Raw genomic sequence first — 14954 nt, forward strand, 5'->3', positions numbered from 1 at the left:
CTAGGGTGAGGTGGGGGAAGGGGAAATAAGGAAACTGTTGAAGTCCACATTGATGCCCTGGGGTTGAAGTGTTCCGAGGCAGAAGTTGAGGCGTTCTTCCTCCAGGCGTCTGGGTGGTGAGGGAGCGGTGGTGATGGAAGCCCAGGACCTCCATGTCCTCAGCAGAGTGGGAGGGGGAGTTAAAACCCCTCCCCTCCCTTGTCTGCTTTCTGCAGGGACCGTTCCCTCCGGGACACCCTGGTCCATTCTTCCTTCACTCCCAACAATTCCCTACAGCCCCACAGCACCTTCTTGTGCAACCATTGAAAGTGTAACACCTGCTCATTTACCTCCTCCCTGCTCAGTATCCTCGGGCCCAAACATACCTTCCAGACGAAGCAGCCCTTTTCCTGCACTTCACACAATCTAGTCTACTCCATTCGTTTCTCACAATGTGGCCTCCTCTGCATTGGGGAACAAAGCGTAGACTGGGTGACCACTTCCCAGAACATCTACATTCTGCCTGCTACTTTAACACACCACCCTGTTCCCTGGCCAACATCTCAGTCTTAGGCTTGCTGCAGCGTTCCAGTGAAGCTCAGTGGAAGAATAGCTTTTCTGCGTGCGGACCCTGCAGCCCTCTGGACTCAATTTTGAGTTCAATAATTTTAGGGCCTGAACTCCCCCATGTCCTAGCCCACTACCCCACACACCAGGCCTTGTTATCACAGAGGTAAAAACAATGACTGCAGATGCTGGAAAGCAGATTCTGGATTAGTGGTGTTGGAAGAGCACAGCAGTTCAGGCAGCATCCAAGGAGCTTCGAAATCGACGTTTCGGGCAAAAGCCCTTCATCAGGAATAAATGCAGTGAGCCTGAAGCGTGGAGAGATAAGCTAGAGGAGGGTGGGGGGTGGGGAGAAAATAGCATAGAGTCTTCAGGGCAGAGGAAATGACTTGGGAGTTGCAGTGGGAGAGGTTTCTCCCTGAGATTCTTGTAGAGAGAGGAGGAAACTTTCTTCAAGACAGAGTCTGCCATTACACACAACCCATTGTTAGCCACAAACAGTCTCCATTAACAGCTATTCACTCTCCAAGCCAGATCGTTATCCTTTCCTTTGTCTGTCCAACTGTTCTCTCTCTTTGGGCTCTATCCCCACCCATAGTTTACTCCTAACCCCCTATCCCCACCCTAACTTACACATATAAACCGACATTTTCCTAGCTACCAGCAGTTTTGAGGGTCACCAGACCCGAAACGTTAACTTTGATTTCCATTCACAGATGCTGCCAGACCTGCTGAGCTTTTCCTGCAACTTCTGTTTTTGTTTCAAATTGCTCCACAGTTGGTTACCATGCTTTCTGCTCTTTAGCCTCCATACACCTTCATGCTGTCTTCTCACTGCTCGTTCCTCCTTTACAATACTTATCCCTTTCTTCCCCAAGCTTTCTGTCACCTTCCCCAGTTCCTCCCAATGCAGTGCGGAGTCACGTTTTGTTTTATTGCATTCAAGTGAAGTGCCTTTGGAACATTTTATTATGTGAAAGACACTCTACAAATACAACTGGTTGTTGTTAAGAAACAGAATGTGAGAAACATAAATCAGCACATCATTACACACTGTTCTAAACAGCCTGTGACCAAAGATCTGGAGAGGAGCGACAGATGGACTTGTTTTAACCCTCTCACGAACACAGTACATTGGCTTACATCATGAATCAAGGTTGAGGGTTGTTGTGCACATTGATATCAGGGTGAGGGGTCAAATATAAACTCATTAAAATCCTGCAACCAATAACAGAATCAACACTGAACAATTACAACCACGGTGCTGGAACATTTGTATTTCGAAACTTCCTTGCACCAGTTACGTGTACTAATTAAATCAAGAAGTATTTGCATGTCGGGGTTGTAAAAACAGTTGCACTATAAATGCAACCAATTAATGCAAATCTTAATGAAAGGTCAGTGCAGCACTCACTTTACAGGAAACAAAACTACATTCTATTGTGTTTAGTATTTATTGCCCGTTAGTTTTACTGGCTATTGTTTTAATTTGCAGGTTGTTGATCTGCAGGTGCAAGTTTCAGTTTACCACCTATACATTGAATGCATTCCTTATTAAGTTATTTGATTGAAATATAGTTTGCTATGATTTTTACCCTCTGCTTGCTAGCCATCATCATGAAGGCTGTTCCTCACTAAGATCCAGTCCTAGAGATGGTATTCTTCTGTTGCCTTGAACAAATGTCCATTCTTCATGTGAGAGTGTGAGGGGATAGAAAGATTTAATTTTGTATTGAGTCTTTCCTGATTTCAGATATTCCCAAGGTATTTTATGGCAATTCAGTGCTTGTTGTCGTCATTGTTGTCATATGCTGCACTTCTGCAGAGAGTTGAGACCACGCAGGGCAACGTACTTTTTAAAACAGTTGAACTGTATACTAGAATGTGACATTCTAGTATAAATCTCCTTCCTCAGCACCTACCTACGGAACCGACATCTCCTTCCTCAGCACCTATCTATAAAACCGACCCTTAACCTCCTTCCACCTATCCCATTTCCAACGCCCCTCCCCCAAGTCCCTCCTCCCTACCTTTTATCTTAGCCTGCTTGGCACACTTTCCTCATTCCTGAAGAAGGGCTCATGCCCGAAATGCCGATTCTCCTGCTCCTTGGATGCTGCCTGACCTGCTACGCTTGTCCAGCAACACATTTTCAGCTCTGATCTCCAGCATCTGCAGTCCTCACTTTCTCCTTCTAGTATAAAGTACCTGCTTCACCTCAGTAGAAGTCATAATAATAGTAGTCTGCTTGCATTGATTGTATCTTTGTATCTAAGCAACTCTGAAATCCAAAAGCAGTGCAAATAGTAGAACATAGAACACTACAGCATAATACAGTCCCTTCGGCCCTCGATGTTGTGCCGACCTGTGGAACCAATCTGAAGCCCATCTAACCTACAATATTCCATTCTCATCCATATGTTTATCCAATGACCATTTAAATGCCCTTAAAATTGGCGAGTCTACTACTGTTACAGGCAGTGCATTCCTTGCCCTTTCTATTCTCTGAGTAAAGAAACTAACTCTGACATCTGCTCAATATCTACCACCCCTCAATTTAAAGCTATGTCCCCTCATGCTAGCCATCACCACCTGAGGAAAAAGTTTCTCACTGTCCACCCTATCTACTCCTCTGATCATCTTGTATGTCTCAATTAAATCACCTCTCAACCTTCTTCTCTCTAACGAAAACAGTCTCAAGTCCCTCAGCCTTTCCTCATAAGATGTTCCCTCCATACCAGGCGATATCCGAGTAAATCTCCTCTGGACCTTCCCCAAAGCTTTCACATCCTTCCTATAATGTGGTGACCGGAACTGTACGCAATACTCCAAGTGGGCCACACCAGAGTTTTGTACAGCTGCAGCAAGACCTCATGGTTCTGAAACTCAATTCCTCAAAAATAACAAAAGGTAACACAGTATTGGGGTTGATAAACTTCAAGATATCTGCCTCAGTAAGAACCCAATCTTTGTGGTAATGTACAAGAACTAACAACGGATCATATTATATTGGCAGTGGGGGATTACACAGGAAACCACATAATCATGTGTGAAAGCATGACAATTTGCACAGCAGGATCCTACAAACATAATGCAACAATGACCATGCCATCTATTGCAATGATGATTTTAGGTTAAGACAGCTCTTCTAGGAGAAAGTGAGGACTGCAGATGCTGGAGATCAGAGCTGAAAATGCGTTGCTGGAAAAGCGCAGCAGGTCAGGCAGCATCCAAGGAGCAGGAGAATCGACGTTTCAGGCATGAGCCCTTCTTCAGGAATGGGCCTTCTTCAGGAACTTCAGGATTCTCCTGCTCCTTGGATGCTGCCTGACCTGCTGCGCTTTTCCAGCAACACATTTTCATCTAAGACAGCTCTTCCTCTTGTTTTACAGCATCATGCCCATTTAAAGTCTCGCTGAGAGGGGTGAGAGCAGCCCTCAGTTTAACTAACTTAGGGGGTGACGAGGTGGCCGAGAGGCTAAGGTTATGGACTGCTAATTCACTGTGCTTGGCATGTGTGGGTTCGAGTCCCCAATCGTTGCTTTAGTTAGGACCTCAAGTTGGTGGTGTTTTTATCCTAGGGGCAGCACGGTGGCTCAGTGGTTAGCACTGCTGCCTCACAGCACCAGGGTCCCAGGTTCAATTCCAGCCTCGGGTGACTGTCTGCGTGGAGTTTGCACATTCTCCCCGTGTCTGCGTGGATTTCCTCCGGGTGCTCCAGTTTCCTCCCACAGTCCAAAGATATGCAGGTTAGGTGAATTGGCAATGCTAAATTGCCCATAGTGTTAGCTACATTACTCAGAGAGAAATGGGTCTGGGTGGGTTACTTTTCAGAGGGTTGGTATGGAATTGTTGGACGGAAGGGGCCTGTTTCCACACTGTCGGAAACCTATTCTATCAGCTTGTCTGAAGAATGGCACCTCTGGCAGTGCAGCATTCCTCCAATACTGCACTGGAGAGTCAAGCAAAAATGTGCAATTGAATTTCCAAAGTGGGATTGAATCCATAATCTCCAGAAGATGAACTGAGTGATTTGGCCATTTCAGAGGGGGGGATAAGATTTGACTGGCAGTGCTACCGGTCTGCAGTCAAATGTAGGCCAGGCCAAGTAAAGGTGGCAGATTTCCTTCCTTGAAGGACCAGCAACAAAAGGTGACAGTTTCAATACTTACTTAAGATTATCCTTCAACTCCATAGTTTATTGACTTAATTTTCAAAGCTGCTGTGATGAGATTAAACTCATATTCCCAGAGGCGAAAGTAAGGACTGCAGATTCTGGAGGTCAGGGTCAAGATTAGAGTGGTGCTGGAAAAGCACAGCAGGTCGGGCAGCATTTGGGCAGGAGCCCTGTTCATTCCTGATGAAGGGCTCCTGCCCGAAACGTCGATTTCCCTGCTCCTCGGATGCTGCCTGACCTGCTGTGCTTTTCCAGCACCACTCTAATCTTGACTCACATCCCCAGAGGACTACAAGTCTAGTGATATGATTTATTTTTCTCTCTATCATACACAACTGAGTAACTTTCCCACCATCAAAATCACCATTACTTTTTTCTTTGTGAACCTTTTTAGACTATTATCCACCATTAGTAAAAACACTTGGGTATTAATTCAAATTTACATGCAAAGCCAATTACACACGGTCAAACAAGTAATCCCATGATTGAAGGGTCTAATTCTTCCCATCCTCTGGAGACACATTGCATCATAAGCTCAGTGTTACAGGGAACCACCAGAGGGATCACTACATCACAATCAGAAGGATGGATCCTCTACCCTGGGGCTGCTGCGTCCAGTTGCAACGACTCACAAAAGGCTGAACATTGGATCATGTATTTCAATGGCAGTGTGTCATCCATCCATCACTGAGAATTGCTTGATAATCTGTGTTTACTTTTTCATTAGCTAACACTGCAAAACATTGTATATAGATGCTCCCAGGGCAGGTGGGAGAAGTTGATACCATAGCAATGTTTAACAGGCATTCAAACAGACACATGAACAGGCAGAGAATAGAGGGTTTCAGACCACGTGCAGGCAGAGTTTTGTTTTAATTTCAAAATTATACTTTATTGAATAAAAAAAAGTTTATATACATAGTCTCAGTGGTTAGCACTGCTGCCTCAGAGTGCCAGGGCCCCAGGTTCGATTCCAGCCTCGGGCGACTGAGTGGAGTTTGCACATTCTTCCCCGTGTGTGCGTGGGTTTCCTCTGGGTGTTCTGTTTTCCTCTTACAATTCAAAGGTGTGCAGGTTAGGTGAATTGGCCATGCTAAATTGCCCATAGTGTTCAGGGATGTGTAGGTTAGGAGCATTAGTCAGGAGTAAATGTAATAGGGTAGGGGAATGAGTCAGGGTGGAGTTGTTGGGCCAAATGGCCTGTTTCCACACTGTAGGGATTCTATCAAGATAGTCACAAATGCAATTTGGTTCTGTACAGTACCAGCAGATGGGCTAGTTTAGAACAGCATCATGGTGGGCTGGACGGCCTGTTCCTGCGCTGTACTGTTCTATATAAAATAAGGTGACTGTTTTAGCTCCTAAATAAAAGCAGGAAACACTCAGCAGGTCAGAGTGTATTTCCGTGATTGAGGTAAACGCTACAAATTTCCTTGATATTTATTTTATCAACAAATCTGTTTGGATATGACACACCTCTGGGGGCAAAATGAGACTTGAACATTGGCCTTCTAGCCCAGAGATAGGGGACACGGCCCAGTGACACAATTGTGTTTTGAATTAGCCTGTTCAGGTTTGTAATGAACGGGACAGAGAGAGAGAGAGCCCTTCCTCCAGATTGTCACTAGAGTCGGGAACCTGACGGGAGTTGGCAGATGGGGTGGGCAGGGTTCAAATTGACAGTGAGGACCAAACTGGAAGGCAGAACCCGAGCCTGCAGCAGCGGCGGGCAGCGGGGAGAGCAAATGCAGTTGGACCCAGAAGTTGTATGTGTTTGTGTGTGTGCACACTCCCGTCTGGTTGGAGTTGCACGCTGCAGAGTTGGTCGCAGGAAGGAGCGCTGTTCTGTGCAGTCTGGGCTAGGACAACGAGGAGGAGGACCCGGCTGCTTTCAGGGGAGAGGGCACAGAGAGGAGCCTGCAGCTCTCCAGGGGGAGGGGATGCTGCTCGGCACCAGGCTGGCCGGCGCTGCATTGCGCTGGCGCCTGCCTCTCCGCCACCTGAGCGGAGCCGCGGCGCCCGACCTGCGGGCGTTCATCGGCGGCAACACGGAGCCGGTGAGAGGGCACCTCACGCCGGAGGTGAGCCTGAGACTGCTGACTCCCCGCTGCCGCTTCTGGGGCCAGCCGGCCCACATGTGGCCCTTCAGCGATCCCTACTGGGCTATCTACTGGCCGGGGGGCCAGGCACTCTCCAGGTATCTGCCCTTCTCCACCCGCATGGACTCCTAACCCCCCCACCACCGAACCAGTGCGTGTCAGGACCTCCTGAGAATCACAGGATCCCTGCAGTGTGGAAGCTGGCCATTCGGCCCATTGACTCCACACCGACCCTCCAAAGAGCAGCTCGCCCATCCCCATCCCCAATCTCTGTAACCCTACATTTCTCATCACTAAACTGCCAAACTGACCTGAACATCCCTGAACACTATGGACAAATTAGAATCCCTACAGTGTGGAAGCAGTCCCTTCGGCCCAACTAGTCCACACCAACCCTCCAGAGAGTAACCCACCCAAACCCATTCCCCAACATTTACCTCTGACTAATGCACCTAACCTGCACATCCCGAAAAACTAGAGGCAATTTCCCATGGCCAATCCACCCTAACCTGCACATCTTTGGATTGTGGGAGGAAACCCGCACAGACACAGGGAGAATGTGCAAACTCCACACAGACAGTCACCCGAGGCAGCAATCAAACCCACGTCCCTGGCTCTGTGAAGGAGCAGTGCTAACCACTGAGCCACCATGCCACAGAATCCTCCTGTGCAGGAGGAGGCCATTCAGCCCACTGTGCCTTCACCTGTTCTGTTATTGCGTGCCCATCTCCTGGCCTTTTCCCCACATGGATGCACGTTATTTCATCCAATGATCTTGAGTGCATCAATTAAGCCTGCCTCCTCCACATTTCCAGGCAGTGCATTCCATAACCTAACTACTCCATGTGTGAAAACGTTTTTTTCCTTGCATCAACCTTGCTTCTTTTGCACATCACTTTAAATCTGTGCCCTCTTGTGCTTTTTCTTTTGTGAGTGGGAACAATTACTCCCGATCAACTGTGTCCTCCTCGCTCGTGATTTTGAAAACCCCCCTATCAAATCTTTTCACTGACATCTCCTTTCCAAGGGGAATAGTCCCACATTCTTCAATCTGTCCTTGAAAGTGAAGTGTTCCGTTCCTGGAATTGTTTTTGTAAGGGATTGAAACTTTGGAGCATGCCATTTGGTATTAATTCCATCCCTGTGCCCTCTTGTCCTGAAGGTGGCGTTTACAGGTCTTTGAATGCAATCACATGACAGTCAGACAGTTTTGGCACACAATGTTCCTGCCCAAGGGATTTCCCCCATCCACCGCCCAAAATGATATTTATTCCTAAAATTTGCAAAGTATATGTGAAGGTTTTACAGCACAGAAGAAAGCCCTTTGGCCCATCGTGTCTGTGCCAGGTATCAAGCATCTACCTATTTTAATCCCATTTTCGAGCACTTGAACCAAGGCCTTGCAGTTAGTTATGTTAATCAACCTGTCGAGACATAGAGTCATAGGGAGGTGCAGCATGGAAACAGACCCTCCGTTCCAACTCGCCTCTGCCGACCAGATATTGTGAATTAATCACGTGTCGAGACATTTTTGGGGAAGTGGGACGTGAACCTTGTGGCCTTGTATGCTGTGAGGTTTCGAGAGCTCTAAATACTTCTTAAACATCTGGCAGGTTTCCAACTCTTCACCTTTTTTGGTAGTTCCAGATACCCACCACCCTCGGAATCAAATAAAATTCTTCAACGCCTGCTGCTCCTTAAAACTGTCCCATGGTAACTGACCCCTACAGTAAGGGGAAACGTTTCTCCCTATCTGCCCAATCGATGCCCCATATAACTGTTCAGTTTCTTTCAATATAGAGCATGACCTTATCATGACAGGTTATATTTTGAGTTCTACATTCACATTCTATGTCAAACATTATCTAATGACTTGAGCTCTAGGGCTTTTATTCAGACCCCAGCACTTCCTTATACCCAACAGATTTTCTCCAAAGTTCCATCAATTTTATCCTCTCTTAAAGCAGAAAGCAACCTTTTACTTCACCCCAACTGAGGTTAGGTAACTCAGCACAATCTGGGAACTAGGTGGGGAATTTCAAGACAAAGGGTCATATTTTTAAGGTGAGAGGAGAAAGACTTTTATAAAATAACACGTGGGGAATTTTTCTTTACACCAAGAATGGTTTATGTGTGGAATATACTTCAGAGGAAGTGGTGGGTACAGTTACAATGTTTAAAAGACATTTGGATAAGTACATGAATAGGAAATGATTTGGAGATGCTGGTGTTGGACTGGGGTGTACAAAGTTAAAAATCACACAACACCAGGTTATAGTCCAACAGGTTTAATTGGAAGCACTAGCTTTCAGAGCATTGCTCCTTCATCAGGTGGTTGTGGAGGACACAATTGTAAGACACAGAATTTATAGCAAAAGTCTACAGTGTGATGTAACTGAAATTATACATTGAAAAATCCTTGATTGTTTGTTAAGTCTCATATCTGTTAGAGTGACAATGTTAGTTTCACTTCTTTCATATGTAAATCACAAAACCTTTTTTAAAAAGTTACATTCTCAGGCTAACTTTAACAATTGGTGTCAGCCAGATAATATGTTGAAGGTGTTAGCCCCCTGTGTGCTGTTGTCTGTGTCATAATGTTTAGATTGATTCTAATCTAAAAGATGAGTTAACAGAGTCTTACATGGATTCATGCAGTTTTTGAGCAAAGTACAATGTAACTCTGCAAGTATAAATTCACCCCACAAATGTATATTTGTGCGTGTGTGTCTGTCTGGGGTGGGGGGTTGTGAGGGTCTGTGAGAGAGAGTGTATATGTGTGTATGAGTGTAAAGGGGTCTAAGTCTGTGAAAGGGGGCATGTATGAGTGTGGGAGTGTGTGTGAGTCTCTGTGTGCGTGTCTGTGTATAGGAGTGCCTGTGTGTGTAGATATAGGTGTGTGTGTGTGTAGTGCAATGGTGGTCACCTGTAGTGTGACATGAACCCAAGGTCCCGGTTGAGGCCCTCCCTATGGGTACGGAACTTAGCTATCAGCCTTTGCTCGGCCACTTTTCGCTGCTGTCTGTCCTGAAGTTCACCTTGGAGGATGGTCATCCGAAGGTCCAAGGTGTTGAAGTGTTCTCTGACTGGGAGGGAACACTCCTGTCTGTTGATTGTTGTAACGTATAAGATAGACAAGGTTGGCTGAGTCGCATGAGTACCTGCCACGTACATGGTGGGAGGTGTCCCCACCCTTAATGGTGGTGTGCACGTCCACACTCTGACACGTCTTGCAGCGCCTACCATGACAGGGTTGTATGGAGTTGTCCTGAGAGCCGGGCAGTTTGCTACAAACAATGATCTGTTTGAGGTTTGGTGGTTGTTTAAAGGCGAGCAGTGGAGGTGTGGGGAAAGTCTTGGCGAGGTGCTCATTCTCTTTGATAATGTGTTGCAAACTGCAAAGAACATGGCATAGATTTCCGGCTCCTGGGAAATACTGGACAACGAAGGGTACCCTGTCAGTTGCAACACGTGACTGTCTCCTGAGCACGGCATTACAGTTCCTTGCTGTAGCACATTGGAACTGGCAGTCAATGAGTTGAGCATCGTACCCCAATCTTATGAGGGCATCCTTGAGTACTTCCAAGTCCCCATCAGATTCCTCCTTGTTTGAACAGATCTGGTGTACGCGGAAGGCTTGTCCATAGGGGATGGCAGTTTTAATATGTTTTGGGTGGAAGCTGGAGAAGTGTAACATTGTGAGGTTGTCTGTGGTTTTGCGGTAGGGTGTGGTGTTGAGGTGTCCATCCTTGATGGAGATGCATGTGTCCAAGAATGAGACAGATAGTCGAGAGTAGACAATGGTAATTTGATGGTGGGATGAAACTTGTTGATGTCACTGTGTAGTTTTATCAGTGACTCCTCGCCATGGGTCCAGAGGAAGAAAATGTCGTCAGTGTACGTGGTGTATAATGTTGGTTGGAGGTCCTGCGTAGAGAAGAAGTCTTGTTCAAGCCTGTGTATGAAGATGTTGGCATATTGGGGTGCAAATGTGGCCCCCATGGCTGTTCCATGTGTCTGGATGAAGATCTGTTTGTCAAAGGTGAAGACGTTGTGATCAAGGATAAAGCAGATGAGTTGTAGGATGGTGTTTGGAGATTGGCAGTTGTTGGTGTTGAGTACTGAGGCTGTTGCCATGATGCCATCATTGTGGGGGATGCTGGTGTAGAGTGCGGAAACATCCGTTGTGACAAGAAATGTTCCTGGTTTGATTGGTCCATGGGTGCTGAGTTTCTGTAAGAAATCCATAGTGTCATGACAGAAGCTGGAGATCCCCTGTACAATAGGTTTCTAGATGCCTTCCACATAGCCGGAGAGATTCTCACATAGGGTCCCATTGCCTGATATGATGGAATGTCCTGGTTTATTGGCTTTCTGTACCTTTGGAAGGCAATAGAAGTCGCCTACGCGAGAAGTACATGGGATGAGGGTGCGTAGGGAACTCTGAAGGACTGGATCCAAAGTCCTGATCAATGTGTTTAGTTCACGGGTGTGCTGTTTGGTCTGATGAGCTAGTAGTTGCCTGTAGTGTTCCTGGGTGTTCCTTCCATTAATCTGTTTTGTTCTGAATGACGATGGCTCCTCCTTTATCTGCTGGTTTGATGACAATGTGATTGGTTTTGAGAGCATGGATGGCATTGTGTTGTGAACGGGTGATGTTTTGGTCTACCCTGTGAGTACGGCTGATGAACTTGGCATTTATATATTTCCTGAATGTTTGAGCACACATATCAAGTCCAGGGAAGCAGCCCTCCGGTGGGGTCAAAGTTGACTCCTTCTTTGGTCGCTTCTCTACGATCCCTGTGATGACTATTCCGTTTCATCAGTGGGATCACTGCTGGCACCTTGAAAAAATTCCCGGAGTCTCATTCATCTGATACGTCTGAATAGGAAAGGTTTGGAGGGACATGGGCCAAGCGCAGGCAGGTGGGTCTAGTTCGATTTGGGATTGACTGTTTGTACCGAAGGGTCTGTTTCTGTGCTGTATAATTGTATAACTAAACCCGGGCTATATTTTGTTTTATAAAGTCAAGTGTGAAACATCTTGCACACTTAATGGCACAATTTAAGTACAGGTGATGTTGTAGAAATCTCTCCTGCTCTGATGGTTTGGCAGGATTGTCCAATCAGCCATTTGAAGCATCCTTGACATCCCCAAGAACTACCCAGATGGCGAGATGATGAGAAAAAGTGTTGTGGCAAACATTACGGTTAACTGTGCATAAATGCTGCATGCTAAACCCAAGCTCTCCCTGATGAATGAATATAGTCAACTTACATGTAATCTGGCAGAAAGTGAGGACTGCAGATGCTGGAGACCAGAGTTGAAAAAAGTGGTGCTCGAAACACACAGCAGGCCAGGCAGCATTCGAGGAGCAGGAGAATCTGTGCTCACAATTTATTTGCTTTTAAGAGATGTAAGAGCATTGAGTACAGGAGTTGGGCTGTACAGGACATTGATTAGGCAACTTTTGGAATATTGTGTGCAATTCTGGTCTCCCTGCTATAGGAAGGATGTTGTGAAACTTGAAAGGGTTCAGAAAAGGTTTACAAGGATGTAGCCAGGGTTGGAGGGTTTGAGCTGTCGGGAGAGGGTGAATAGGTTGGGCCTGTTTTTCCTGGAGCGTTGAAGGCTGAGGGGTGACCTGGTAGAGGTTTATAAAATCCTGAGTAGCATGGATAGGGTAAATCGACAAGATCTTTTCCCTGAGATGGGGGAGTCCAGAAGTAGAGGGCATAGATTTAGGGTGAGAGGGGAAAAATGTAAAAGGGACCTATGAACAACAATTTTCACACAGAAGGTGGTGCGTTTATGGAATGAGCTGCCAGAGGAACTGGTGGAGGCTGGTACAATTACATTTACAAGGCATCTGGATAGGTACATGATTACGAAGGGTTTAGACGGATATGGCCCAAGTGCTGGCAAATGGGACTAGATTAGTTTAGGACACCTGGTCAGCTTGGACAAGTTGGACTGAAGGGTTTATTTCTGTGCTGTGCATCTCTATGACTCTATGTGGCCCTCTACAGGTCACTTTTAGTGAAAGTTTGAAAATGCCATTAAAATACATCACCATATCATCACGTGCCCATTCCCTTCATAAATATAAGGATTATCTCTCTCCTTCCCAAAACCAAATTAAAACAACATTGGATCAGATCTTCTGATCTCCCAATAACTGAAGACTGAAAGTACCCCCAAAGGTAGGCAGCAGAACACCTCTGAAATTATATTAGGCCAACTCTGCGGAAATTTCCCCACAAGACTGATAGTACCACCAGTAAGTTATAGTCCTGAGACCAACTTCTCCCTTCTCCATGGAACTGAATTTGTTTAAATGTCAGTGTTGGAGCCACTTTGATGAAACAAGTTTAACAATTAGATCCCGATTATTGGAATTTGTACATAACTTTCGTGGTAATTTACATCAATGAATGCCTTCGCCACTTGACTTAATGTGTTTGATAGTCAATACCAGAAAGAGCATGGGAAAACCATCAGCTCAAATATTCCTTCCAATACACACCATCCTAAAATGGACATATTATCTATTCTGTCAGCCTCAATTAGTCAGTATCTTGGGATTCCTTATCGAATGCCATATCTGGAGTATCTTCAGCCTTATAATGAATGGGAAATGATTGCCAATTAACACTGTCCTTGTCAGTCTCTCCATTAACCTGATTCTTTTAAAGAATATACTTGAATCCCCATTTTAAATTTTTATTCTTGCACCATCCAGTTCTCCACTGTTGTCTTTAATCACCAAATTTAATGAGTGTTTTATTGCTCAAAATGCTCTTTCCAGACCCATCCTGAAAGGACACGCCTGTGATTTTACCACAGTGCTTTTTTCAGTTTGCAAGATATATCTTTGATCTATCACACTGTTGTGTGCCTCCTATACATATACTTCCTGCAGCATTATCCTGTCAAACCTGATTGATAATAACCCGTGATATATAAAGAGAGTTGTTTTCAAGCAATACCTTGGGAGATTTGCTCATATAAAGATTAATTCCCAGCATCCAACATCTTGCTTTATTTAAATCCCAGTGACAACGTTAGATATAAAATATTCATTGACTTAAACTCAGCAGTCAATTTGATATATTGGGCAATAATTTGTAAAATAAATATATCTGGATCACATTGCTCCTTGATGATAAACTTTGTTCGTTTGAATGATTTTGTGTCAACCCATCTCTTTCGGTTTTCAGAACTCTTCAATTATGTTTTTAATGTCCCCTTTAAACCCACTCATTTCCTTGGCATCCACCTCTCATTATACAGATCTGTAAGTACATTAAACATAGAACAGTACAGCACAGTATAGGCCCTTCGGCCCTCAATGTTGTGCTGACTTTTTATCCTGTCTAAGATCAGACTAACCTACATACCCTTCATTGTACTATCATCCATGTGCCTATCCAAGTGTAGTTTAAATGTCCCTAATGTATCTGACTCTACTACCACTGCTGGCAGTGCATTCCACGCACCCTTCACTCTCTGTGTAAAGAACTGACGTCTGACATCTCCCCTAAACCTTCCTCCAGTCACCTTGAAATTATGCCCCCTTGTGATAGCCATTTCCATCCTGGGAAAAAGTCTCTGACTATCCATTCTATCTATATCTCTCATCATCTTGTACACCTCTATCAAGTCACCTCACATCCTTCTTCGCGTCGATGAGAAAAGCCCTAGCTCCCAAAACCTTCATAAGACCTGCCCTCCAGTCTGGACAGCATCTTGGTAATCTCCTCTGCACCCTCTCTAAAGCTTCCCCATCCTTCCTATAATGAGGCAACAAGAACTGAACACAATATTCCAAATGCGGTCTAACCAGGGATTTATAGAGGTGTAGTATAACCTCGCGGCTCTTAAACTCAATCCCCCTGCTAATGAAAATCAACACACCATATGCCTTCTTAACAACCCTTTCAACTTGGGTGGCAGCTTTGAGGTATCAATGGACATGGATCCAAAGATCCCTCTGTTTCTCTACACTGCCAAGAATCCTGCCTTTAATCCTGTAATCTGAATTCAAATTCTACCTTCCAAAATGAATCACTTCACACTTTTTCAGGTTGAACTCAATCTGCCACTTATCAGCCCAACTCTGCATCCTGTC

The 14954-nt window shown here is 45.3% G+C and overlaps 1 protein-coding gene across 3 annotated transcripts in view; it reads left to right on the forward strand.

The window, feature by feature from the left end:
- The first annotated feature begins 6439 nt into the window (after window positions 1-6439).
- etfbkmt (electron transfer flavoprotein subunit beta lysine methyltransferase) overlaps window positions 6440-14954 on the forward strand; it is a 37110-nt gene continuing 28595 nt past the window's right edge. For 2 of the 3 annotated variants that reach the window (XM_087997498.1, XM_087997497.1), the window contains exon 1: window positions 6440-6920. In XM_087997498.1, the coding sequence (XP_087853624.1) occupies window positions 6469-6920 (452 nt within the window). In that variant the 5' untranslated portion in view covers window positions 6440-6468. The remainder of the gene's footprint in view (window positions 6921-14954) is intronic. The other variant, XM_043708865.2, reaches the window with a different exon arrangement.

This window comes from Chiloscyllium plagiosum, unplaced genomic scaffold (assembly GCF_037043375.1).
Source record: "Chiloscyllium plagiosum isolate Xiang-an unplaced genomic scaffold, Cpla_swu_hap1 HiC_scaffold_19, whole genome shotgun sequence".
NCBI classification, from domain to species: Eukaryota; Metazoa; Chordata; class Chondrichthyes; order Orectolobiformes; family Hemiscylliidae; genus Chiloscyllium; species Chiloscyllium plagiosum.